We start from the raw sequence: 12,452 nt of genomic DNA on the forward strand, positions 1-12,452 counted from the left end.
AAAACATGTCAGTCACAGCACAACTTAAAGCAAGCTAAATGTTGTCACAGTATTAAAGCGAGATTTTAACGCTATTTAATGCTTTCCTTTTATATGGCAGGCAATTCGTTTGGTAATATATAAAAGCCGAGTAGGCTTTGTCATCAGTCGTGTTGTGTTTTTACTTTGGATATTCTAAGTACATTGATTTGATAGCACCTCTTATTATATTCATCACTATGAGCAATATCCCTTTCACACTGTGACACTGTTTTCAAATTATAGCTAATTTAAGTAAGGTCGTGTCCAAAATCACTCACTCACTCACTCACTCACTCATTCACTCACTACTAGACTACTAGTAGAGGACTATATTTAGCTCATTGGGAAAATTAATAAACACTTTCAGACACTGTTTCTATCTTTCAGCACGAGCGCAATGCATGATGGTCTATATTGCTTGGTTATCGCCTCTACAAAATGGCAAACTCCCTATATAATGGACTATGTAATGGACTATATAGCGAGTAGTGAGTGATTTTTTGGACAAAGCCTAAATGTTCTGAATATTTCTGTCACCACTGCTTATTTATTTATTTTGGGGGTTGAGGGGGTCAGACAAATATTTCGGTCCCCATAAAGGCTTTGGCCGGCCCTGTTTTTGCTCTTAGATACACCTTAGAAAGACCCTGCAGAAAAGAGTAACACTGTTATAGCTAAGAATGGAATAAGGTGTGAGGATAGAGGTGGGGGTAAACCCCACATTGTTTTCTCTGCCAGGGCTTTGACCGCCTTTAATCTCAGTGCACACCCTTCTCCGCTGAACCTGCCCTGTGTCAGGTTATGTGGCTTTAGTCCACCATCTAGTGGTTAATGCGTCTGAGTCTGTGCATCACACCACCAGAGCACCGTTTCAAATGAACAACGTGCTGCTGCAGACCTGTTGCATCCACCTGCTTCACTTAAACTCATTTCATCTCCGGCCAGGTACAGAACTTCCCGCACACTGCACAATCTGAATCCACTCTTTACATGAAGTTTGAAGACAAACGGCCAATTCAGTGTGAACCAACACAAAGTGACTCATTGCACGGCAGCCTGCTAGTGAAGATGACTGGGATTATTTCCATGCCTCGCTCCGTGTCCCCATGGCTGTTTACGTTCATGTGATCTACACTCCCCTGGCTCCCAGCCACCCCGCAGTATTTATAGCCGTACAGCGGTAATCATCCCTCAAGGAATCCTCGCGAAATCATCCTCAAACCACCAAACTTGGACGGAGTGAGAGGGCTGAATTCAGGATCCACCTGATCGGGGCTCTGTGACGATGAAGGAACGCGCGTCACCTCGAGGTAAAGCTGTCAAATTCATTAATCATTTCATTAGTTAATTGATATTGTCGCTTCCTGTCGCGGGCGCTGCATTAATCCCCTCTTCCTCCAGTGAACATTTTTAGCATCTTAATCATCTGTCTCTACTTGTTGTGACTGCTGCTGCGTGTTTTTTTTCTTTTCTTTCTTCACTTGCTTGTGCATCATGCACTTAACTCCAGAAGAATGAAGAAACCTCATTAGCAATACCTGTTAACAGGCTACTTAATGTATTTCTAAAACGACTGCCGACCTGCAGCTGACGTGCACAAATTAGACGAAGGGGCCGCCTGTTGTTCCAGTGAGTCTACAGTAGTTGCACTAATTAAAGCGAAGGAGATCACAGCCAGGAGCTGTAGAAAGGAGGAATTTCAAATAAAATAGCATCTTCACGCAAGTGTTTTAACTTTAATGAATTATAGAGATAAGGTGGACGCTTCCTGCAGCAGTAGGCACGCTGCTGTAGGCTTATTGATGCTCTTATCTATAAAGCAACCTTATCAATGCTGGCATTCATGATTAATTTCATTTTTGTTTAAATAAGTAACCTAAACGTCATGGATCCTTCCCTGCATATCATTCGAGTTTGTTGCTCCTGCTGCTTTTTCAGTGTGTGCCTGTTGATACAAGTGCCTTGACATTTAATTTCCCCACAGCTCTGGCTGCAAAACTGACAGATAATACAAGGTATCACATATCTTTTGAACTTGCACGGCTGTGCTAAAAATCAGAGGCAGCCCGCCCATCAGCAGCATAAAGCTGCGATCAAACCACCCGTGTAAATGTGTGCGCTGACCTTGTACCCTCTCCAGGCTTTCAGACGGGTGCTGTTCTGCATTTGAGGGCAGAGCTCAACTCAGACTGTGTCCAGTTCATGTCTGAGGAGCCCTGCCGCTGATGAGTGAGTCACTGTGCCTTTGCTTCAGCTCTCCCACACTCAGTCATCTTCCTTTTCGGCTGCAGCTCAGTGGAAACAGCCTTGTTTTGTCTGTCTCTCACTGGCTCGCCTCAAACTTGCTGTTTTCCAGCCTTGCCACCTCATCTTCCCCATATTTATCTATCTCAGTTACACATACATGCTCAACTGGACAATGGCGGCAACAGCAGCATAAAGGTTTAACTCGTTTGATATGTTGAGTTCAGTATTCTGGAAACAAAGCATGTGACTGAATTGAGATATTAAAAAACCCTCCTCTTCAGACGTCTCCTTATCACTTTTACTAGAACCAGCTTTCTGTACAAAGTCTTATCCGCCCACCAGTATGATGACATGTACTATTTCTGCATGGCTGTTGGTTCAAAGCTTTTGTTCATCTAATCATGCACTGCTGGTATCAAAGATCTCACTGGCTGAGGAGATCATTTAGAAAAAGCCCAGACAAATGGTGGTGCTCACTCTGAGTTTGTGGTAGAATGCGTTTTTTGTTCGTGGAACCGTCAGTATATGCACTACATGTTTCTCATCCATATTCCCTTACCACGGTCTGTGAAGCTGTGCTATGCTAACATTAACATGCTAACGTGCTCACAATGACAATGCTTATATGCAGTTAAAATGTTTCCCATTTAAAGACACAGTGAAGTTGATGCTGCTGGTGATACTGACTGCAAAGTCATAGATTCACCAGTGTCGGCAGAATTCAACCTCTGGGGAGCTTGAATGTCTTGACACAATTTCATGACGATCCATCCAACAGTTGTTGAAACATTTCACAAAAGCAAAAAAAAGGCCAACCTTAAAAAAGTCAGGGGAACAAGTTATTATGATACATTGTCTGTGGAACACAAATCATTTTTTTTGAGTGTTTCATGAATTATTCTTTTGCCACCTATCACTGAACTCATCATTTTGTGGTCTCTCCTTTTTTCCCTATTTGTAGCATTATGCTGAAACCACCAACGACTGACCTCTGTCGAGATGCTCACCAGTTCAGACCAGTCCCTCTCCCTCTCCCTCCCACCCAACCTCCACTCTCCATCCAGCTGTGGTCCAGCAAGAGAAACACGTATCCAGTCGTCCCTGTCCCTCCCCGAGCCTGAGGCCTGGAGGATGCCCAGCATCGCTGCGCGTCAATGCCTCGCTCAAGGAGCTCGCTCCTGCTCTCTGCAGGTCCCTCATGCCGTCCCTGAGTACCTGGGCCTGCCCCCTCGGGCAGCCAGCTTTGATGTGCCTTATGGTCGAGACGAGGGCTCGTCCGATCAGGGTTCAGGGTCTCTAAGCCCCCACTGTATGCTGCGACGGCGTGGGGGACTTGTGGAGCAGAAGGATATCATCATGGCTCACCAGGCACATAAAATCCAGAGCACGCCGCAGGCCCGCAGGAAGGAGTGGGAGTAAGTATAAAAGAGATTCAGAGGCAAAGGATTCCTTTTAAATTGTACGTGTAAAGATGATAAATCTCCATGGAGGAGGATGAAAGCACCAGGGTAAAAGAACGCACATGCTTTACTGTGTATGCAGTATAACCCTTTCAACCTGTTGAAACAGTTTGGTGAGTCCATCATTACAAAAGCCCGACACAAAGCCACAAATGTCATTCTTAAAAAATGATATTGATTTTGATTTTTCAGTCAACAGACATTTTTTCAGGGCAGACACTTTGACTTGTCATAGTAGAAAAAACACAGGTGTAAACATTACTGATGGCTCTGTTCCATCTAAGTGTCTCAAAGTGTAAGCCTTACAAGTGATTCAACCATGCATAACACCAGGGCTGTTGAACTGGAAATGGACGGCAGCCAACATTGATGTTACTGCTGACACCTGTGCTGTTCCTGCTATGATGTCAAACCCCCTGCTGCAAAAATGGCCTGTAGGCGTGTTACATACTGTATCTATAATGAGCAGATACTGAATACATAAAGGACATTACTGTTTTCCTTAAACCTGAAAGGTGTCTTTCACAGTGACAAATCCACAGCTAAGTTTTTTTTTTTTGGTTTTAGAGTCGCAACTTTTTTGTTTCAGTCTGCGCTGCTTCCATCTGTCTCATTTCCCGATGCAGCAGTAGTGTTTGTCGCTAAAAATTTCTGTTAAAGCCACTGTATGCTTCCTGCCCAGCTCCCAACTGCAGACACAGATAGCAGCTAGCTGGTGAACACAGTGGAACATCTAGCAGGCAAAGAGACAGACACTTCCCTCAGGAGCTGGTGGAGACCAAAACAGAGCTAATAGGAGAGTCAGTGACATACACAAAATTTGTGTAACGTATTGAATTTGAAACCTACATTTTTACACCCATGTTCACTTGTTGGCAGTCTTCTTCTCCCTGCATTTCTCGGCACATTGCTACAGTTCATGGCATGTTACTGCCACCATCTATCAATCGATGTAACGATGTGAAACCATGTGTTTATCACATCACTCATAAGCACACGCATGTGCAAAACAAAACGGGGCCACACACTTGAAAGCATTGTTACATCATGCAGCTAACGGTCAAAAATGCCACATGGGGTGTATTTGAGGGGAGTATTGAAAGCACAAGGGTTCAAATGATTAGCCTTTACAGTGTAAAATATTAGTACACTTATTATTGTTGTTTGGTTGCTTAGCTACAAAGTGCTTATTTCAAAGGGTGCTCCATATTAGCAATACATATGCAGAGGCCTTTGTTGCAAGCATTGTTATAGTTCCACCAATGAATCACCAAATCAGTTCGCACTGCTTTCATCAGTTGATCTGACGTTTTTTTTTTTGTTTTTTTGTGCAACATCGTTTACTGTAATCAGATGCTGGATAGCGTTATTAATGTCGGAGCTGAGGGTGCTTGCCTGTGAACTTTTGAACTCTGGAGCCACATCGCTCTGATTATCTGCTTCCCACCACTCGAATGTGGAGTGGCACTCCATCAGCGTAACCCCCAACCCACCAACAAGCCCCTTTCCTCCTCCTCCTCCTCCTCCTCCTTTTCCTCCTTCCTCCGTCCTCTGATTTCTCTTTACTTTTGCTGTACCTTCACCACCCACTCCATGTCCACTTTACTGTCATTCTCTCATGATTTCAATCTTTTTTCTCACATGTACAGAAACACATATGCACAGCTAATCTAATACGTTGTTTTATTTTCAGCCTGTAAGCGTTGTCAGAATGAACAGCTGCAGCACATAGTAAGCAGGAAATGAGAAAAAATGGACAGAGAAGTAGGGCTAAACATTGATTTCAGAACACTACTGTACATGCATTGTGGTTATTTGTCCATTAGGGGATGCTAGGGAATCAAAGTAGGAGAGCAGCTGGGAGGTAGCATACTGTATAATGCCTTTACAGTTAAGCAGTAGAGTTTGGAAATTGTTGAGCTTGCCTGAAAAATACTAAATGGTTTTGAGGACAAATTAAATATGAATGATGTTTATTATACTTTAAGTGGATGTTCAGAAAAACCAATTAGTGATCTGGTATTTCTGTATAATTGAGCGTGAGACAGTTTTTTTTTCTCATGCTTAAACTTTTCTTGAGGTTCATCAATAGATACCTGAGATTTTGAGCCTGTTTGGTGCTGATGTGCAGTTTTGGACTGTTTCTCTGAAGCCATAACTATGATGTAAATATGTTTCAAGGTGAACTGGCACCGTGTCACACCAATCTGCGATGATATAAGCAGCGGTTATTGGTCGAATCAAACTGACATAACTCAGTACTAGAGGAAGTCTGTTGCTAGGGAACAGAGAGAAAAATAAAATGCTAAAACCACTCCAGTCAATGTTGGGTGAAAGCCTGTCTGCAATTATATAAATGCTCTTCAGAGTTCTGGCACAAAGTACACCCATTAACGTTTTAACTCACAGTGCGTGTCACCTGCAGCCTCGCTTCATCTATCTTCCCCTATACAGTGTTTCTAAAGATGTTTTTTTGCCGTGAGTGTGGACATAAAAATGCTCCGCAGGCTGCTGTGCTCTCCGTATCACAGCTGTTTTTTCATAGAAGTACGTCGCTTGTACACCTTTATCGGCTAATCATGGCGCTTTCTGTGCAATTTCAGCTCATTCAAAGTATGGTTAGGCCCGGGCAAATTGATATGAACCTCTCTGCTGTTTCCGCTAACAGTTTACACAGCTATTTTCAGAAGCCTTTGAGTAGGCTGCGAGAGAAAAGCAGAACAAATGCCAAACACTCTCAAAACAGACTACATCTGGTCATCTATGCAGCACAATAGATCATCAGTGTAGTGATGCTGCTGTACACTCGTCTGTCTGTTTCCTCCTTGAAGACGTCCAATGACCTTGATGCAGCGTAAGGAGGGAGGGAGATGTGTGCGTGTGTGTGCGTGTGTGTGTGCGCGCGTGTGTGTGTGTTTGTGTGTGTGTGTGTGTGTGTGTGTGTGTGCGCGTGTGTGTGTGTGTGTGTGTGTGTGTGTGCGCGTGTGTGTGTGTGTGTGTGTGTGTGTGTGTGTCGGGAGAAACAGATTTCTGTAGGAAGAGGTTGCTCTATTGTGCAACATGGCTTTTGTTGGCAGAAATGAAAAGAACGAAGCAGGAATTCAAGAGAGCTATGTCGCTATGGAAACAACAGCAAAGAGAGAGCTAGAGACACACACACACACACACACACAGACACAGATAGATATGTGCTGTTTGCAGAGATGGGCAAATATTTTTGTTGGGCAACACACAAGTAGATGATTTTTTTATTGTGATGCGTGCTTGTGTAAGACATTTTTAGGAGAAAGTGGAGATGAAAGTGAGATATGCTCATATACTGAACACATACTTTAAGTATAGTTCATTAACTATCAGAAAACTGCACATATTACATGCTACTTATTATTCTTCTGCTATTTTTACATTTGCCACTCAATAGGTCAGTGTAGCCTTGTGTTGCTCTCCTGCTTTGCATGAAGTGACACGCCCGCCTGCTTCATGCAGATTAGGAAGAGGAGGTAACAGAGTCATGGCTGAGTTTCTGAAGCTCTGTTAGGGACTTATTCATAGATCCTGTTAAATCGATTTTTTTTCCCCGTCTCCCCCAGATTCCGACTTGTTTGCCAAGCATAAATTTGTCACTCTCTCTTGGCTTGCTTTCACAATCCCTTGTCTGAGCCCTCGCCCGCTGCCCGTCTGTGATACCTGCGCTGTGCTGCTAACACAGCGGAGTCTGCCAGTCGGCATCCAGGCAGTGATATTTCTGTGTCAGGATTTCCAGTGGACTGATGCTGTGGCTGATTCTTTTTTTTTGTTTGTTTTTTTTTTGTTTAATTGTGACAAACAGCAACTTCAGGCATTAAAACAAGCCCCCACTCGCCTGAATGATACCATGTTTGTGGGGGCTGAAGTGGTGGTCATCTTCAGGAAACAGTGGGGAGGGGAGGAGAGCAGCAGATGGAGCGAGGGAGCCCAGTTGCCTAATGAGGTCTCACTTGTGTCACTGAGTGTGAAAAAGACCCTGCTTTCTTCTCCTCTCCCTCAAAAAGGGAGCAGCCCTAAGATCTATTTCATGCTCTATTTTTACTCCTGACTTTTACTCCAATATTAGCACAATGGCCTAGTTTTTAAATGTTTTAATAGTACAAGTCTGTCTCCATTAAAGAAAATATGACAATGCTACCTAACTATCAAACAGTGAAAGCTCTTCAATGGGGGAAAGCTCATATATAAAGAGCTTCTCTATAGGTAATGTCTTTGACTTGCTTGCCTTCTCCACACACTTGTTGCCCTTTTCTGCGCCTTGTCTCTGCTCCTACTATTTAGTGTTAAATGTATTTTCACACCCCCTTCTCTTGCCACAGCACCCACAAACATCTTTACATAATTGGTTTTTGAACCACATACCCACACAGCATACTGTATATAGGCTTCTTCTGTTTTTGTTTTTTTCTTTTGAGGAAAATGTTTTTGTTCATGCAGCAAACTAATTGCTATGGTAACAAAATATATGTCCCTCCTCTCTGCCAGCTTTCATTCACATGAATTTTGAAATCGCCATCATGAAATGTTACTGTGGGAGGGGGGCTGCCGGTGCTCGTGCGCTCCTGACTGCGTTATAATTTCCCAGCAGGTGATGAGATTGTAAGATCTATAGCCATTCAAGCAACTCTCTTGCTCCATTTTCGACTGATTAGAGAGGAAGTTCGTGCTTTTTTTTTTTTTTTGTAAAATCAGGCGTAGACGCGTTAAACAAATGAGACCCTCATTTTGTCAAGTTCACCTGGTGGAGAAGATGCGTGAAGTTTGCGAAGACTTCTCTCCATCTGATGAGCGCACATTAGTTTCTGTTCACGCAGCTGCCGGTTTGTCAGATCGAAACGAGCTTGGATGTTGGTAGAAAATTGCAAGGTGTAAAATCGGTGGATCTTTTTTTTTTCTTCCTCCTTCGCTGCCTGAGTTTAGAGACGCGCACCGATTAAAAGTTGTCCAGAGCCGATTGTAACGCGCTGTTAAACAGATGGGATAACAGAGATGCTGAGTGTTTGCAGTCTGTGCGTCTGAAACGTCAGTAAATAAATGGATGATTTTTCCTAAAATAGAAGCCAGCTGAATGATATAATCCTTTGGTTTTTTTTTGTTTTTCTTGTGGATATGGAGTGATAGGAATTTGCAACTTTTTTGGGGGGAATCTTGGTGCTCGAAAAGCTGCCAGTGGATTGAAGGTGGATCATTTTTCGCTCAGCTCCACTTCACATTCCTGTAGTAAAACACTCTTAAGCGGGCCGTCTCCTCATCTCTTTGTAGAATGGCTCGGTTTGGAGACGAGTCCGCTCCCAGCACGGTGGACTCCGGGGATGGGGACTTGGAGCGAGGTGGGGACGGGCAGGACGCGGCGGCGGCGGCCGCGGCTGGACTGACCGCTTCCATGAAACAAGCTAAGGCGCAGCGGGCCCGGACCATGGCTCTGTACAACCCCGTCCCACACCGGCAGAACTGCCTCACCGTCAACAGGTCGCTCTTCATATTCGCAGAGGACAACATCATTAGGAAATACGCAAAGAGGATCATTGAATGGCCATATCCTTCCATGAAAAAGCTATGTTTAAACTTGTCTGTGCTGTCCTGGTAGTTTGTCATAGAGAAAGTGTGTGGTAGGCAGTTCAGCACCATGGACAGCGACAGGAAGCATGTGAGCAGCTGCAGCTTAAAAATACAACTCATATTTACTCCTCATGTCTGAAAAGTGCCTAAAGTGCAATCTGAAGTGCACCCCCATTGCTGTGAATGTGTTTTGCATGACTTCTAATCATTTTCAGGGTCCCTCCTGTAGGCAGCTACCTTTAATCCTCCTTGTACACTTATCACTTACTGCTTATCTGCATAACCCACTCCATGATTTCCAGCTCTTAGTTAAATCACAAGATTGAAAATTAGCCCTTTAATAAGTACCTGAATTTAACCTCTTCATAATTCTGCTAAGTAACTAACCCTGGTTTGGTTTCTCTGTGGTTAGTTTATCCATGTGCTCCAGTGCTGGCAGGAGACGGAAAGTTAGCATGTGGTGATCATTAGAAACAGCTCTGCTCGCTGTGGGGGAGGCATGTAGGCACATCTCTGCTGCCTTAGTGCTCATTGGAATATGAACCTGGCCATGAGTAGGTGTCAGTTCAAATCCACCAGGCAGCGCTCCTCTGCTTCCCGCTGCAGCATCGGCCAACAGTTTCTTTCTCCTGAACTTTTACAGATTTAACAAAGATAATCAGGGAAGTTATTGTTCACAGCTTATTCATGTGACGTGGACATATAGTGCAATCACATTCAGTCATTATAGTGCAAAGATAATAATCCATCAGAGTTACTTGTTCAACTGTCTAATTTATTTACATACTTTATGTTTGCAATGATTTCCTGATAAATCCTGTACATGTTTAAATGTTTTGATAGCATAATCACTTCAACAGCATCACTCAGTTGCCATATCTACCCACTGCTCCTCCTGTCTTACACCCCCTCCAGTGCAGCGTGCCAGTCTCCCACTGTTACCTAACCACAGGCTCTGTGGGTGTGTGGGAGTGGGGCTAGTGGTCAAGACTAGCTGGCCACTGGCAGCACGGTAATGTGACTGTCGGTATCATAGAGGCAGAGGTATGTGGGAGAGAGCTGGCCAGTAGTACCATGGTGGATCGTGGGCTGTAAAAGCAACACATGTCAGAGTATTGACTGGGCGAGACCCAGATTTTTGCACATAGTGTTCATGTTCTGATGCCGAAAATGAAAAACAGACTCATCTGATTTCATAGCAATGGCGTTTGTTTGATTGTATGTTGCCTCATAAACACATTGGAGAGTTATAACAATTCCCACAAGTTTAGTAGTTGCTGAGGCTTCTGATGCCCAATGTGGAACAAAGTCTCTGTATCATAGTTAAGTTAGTGGACCATACCAGTGTTCCTGCAAGTTAAACAAGCTAACCGTGTGTGCTAAATCTGCAGCAATTACTTGATTGATAAAACATGTATGATGACTGGTGTACATTGTAACAGGTAACAGGAAGTAACAGAGTGGATGAGATTTGTTAAGTGTTTCCCAATTTAGCTCTCTTCTGCTGCTTTCAATGGCAACAATGTGGACTTGTCAATGTGAGTCAGTGTGGGTCCCAGAGGCCCCCATGTCAGCACTCCTCTGTGAGTCAGTGACCCCATTTCACTCAAGGCAGGAAAATTAATAACAAGGAGCAGCTGCCTCATGGGAACTCCAAGAGACTGAAAGTCACAAGCACATACAAGTGTTGGGGCCCGTATAGTCACCATCACACGCAGTGCATGCTGGGTCACACATGTCAATGCATGTGCACACACAGACAGTTGTTTCAGCTGCGCTAATATCGATGAAGGTAAATATTACTCCTGAGAAACACAGAAAACATTTATTTTCTTTATTTGGAGTCACATAAAGAAAATTGTTGTAGCTGCACAAACTAGTCCTGCAACAAGTTTCTTGCAAACATATCAGAGTCATCCAACAGCCCAAAAGTGACGTACAATGATCTAAACCACAAAATTCCCACATTTTTCAGACACAAGATAGATTCATAAAAATAGCTTCTGTTTTTTATTTTCATGCTTAAACTGCAGTTGAATGTTGCTTGTGCGCTGGGTTAGAGTTCAAACAGAAACCCTGGCTGCTTTACTTTTAATAGCAAAGAGATAATACTTGGAAGATGTGAGTTTGTCATGCGAGACTTAGTAAATTGACGTATATCTCATACTGTATAATCTGCTGTTTTGTCAGCTGTAGGCAGTGAAAGGAGTTCTGAGAACTGTTTGTTGTAGTTTGTGTAGTTAGACCAGTCAGGCCAAGGTGACTTCACTCGCTCACTTCGCTCTCCTTCCCTCCCTTACCTGCTCTTTTTCTCTTCATGAAAAGCACTTTTAAAAGCAGGTTGCCATGGATACTGCAATCTCTCTAACAGATTGCTTCCAGTACCAGAGAATATGAACCATGCCATAATTCACGTGTCATTTAATCATCCATCCATCTATGTTTTTTTCCCTCTCCACTGAACCAGACACACATGTAATTTTGAAATATCTCTGCAATTACAAAAATACAGTATATGTACAGTTATTAATGTTAGTGTATTGAAGATGTAAAGCTTGGTCAACTCATAATATGTTGCTTTTTTTCAGCATCAGAGTATGGGCCTTGTTTGTGTAATGATGTGCAGTGTATTGCTACATCCTTGTAACACTGATCTCCCCAAAAAAATTATGACATTTGAAGTGTTGTTGTTTGCTGCATACCATTTGTTTGTTTTTATGCGCCACTTGTGTCCTTGTGTTTTGATAAAAGTACTTTCCTTAACTTCACGGCCTTTACACCATTTGAGTACATGATCCTGGCCACCATCACCGCCAACTGTGTCGTCCTGGCTTTGGAGCAGCACCTCCCAGGAGAGGACAAGACCCCCATGGCAAAGAGACTGGTGAGGACAAAATCTGTTTTCACATCCCACATCACACAGAAAGGGTTTTTGAGCAATGTCATCATGAAATCAGTCACGCAAATGGGCAGGAAACAGACCAGAGTGATGGGGGTTTATGAAGCTATCAACATGAGAAGTGTTTTTTTTTTTTTTTTGTGCCATAAACTGTGGAAATGTTAAAAGTCAAAGGTGGAAGATGGTCAGTATCCCCAAGTGGAAACCTCACTTTCAGTTAAGCTAAGGGTGCATACTGT

The 12,452-nt window shown here is 43.4% G+C and overlaps 1 protein-coding gene across 1 annotated transcript in view; it reads left to right on the top strand.

Moving 5' to 3' along the window:
- The first annotated feature begins 3,267 nt into the window (after positions 1-3,267).
- LOC111230977 (voltage-dependent R-type calcium channel subunit alpha-1E-like) overlaps positions 3,268-12,452 on the top strand; it is a 46,129-nt gene continuing 36,944 nt past the window's right edge. Inside the window, exons 1-3 of the mRNA XM_022757888.1 lie at positions 3,268-3,683; positions 9,018-9,290; positions 12,093-12,198. Of these exons, the coding sequence (XP_022613609.1) occupies positions 3,268-3,683; positions 9,018-9,290; positions 12,093-12,198 (795 nt within the window). The remainder of the gene's footprint in view (positions 3,684-9,017; positions 9,291-12,092; positions 12,199-12,452) is intronic.

Source organism: Seriola dumerili, unplaced genomic scaffold (assembly GCF_002260705.1).
Source record: "Seriola dumerili isolate Sdu_G_001 unplaced genomic scaffold, Sdu_1.0 BDQW01000291.1, whole genome shotgun sequence".
NCBI classification, from domain to species: Eukaryota; Metazoa; Chordata; class Actinopteri; order Carangiformes; family Carangidae; genus Seriola; species Seriola dumerili.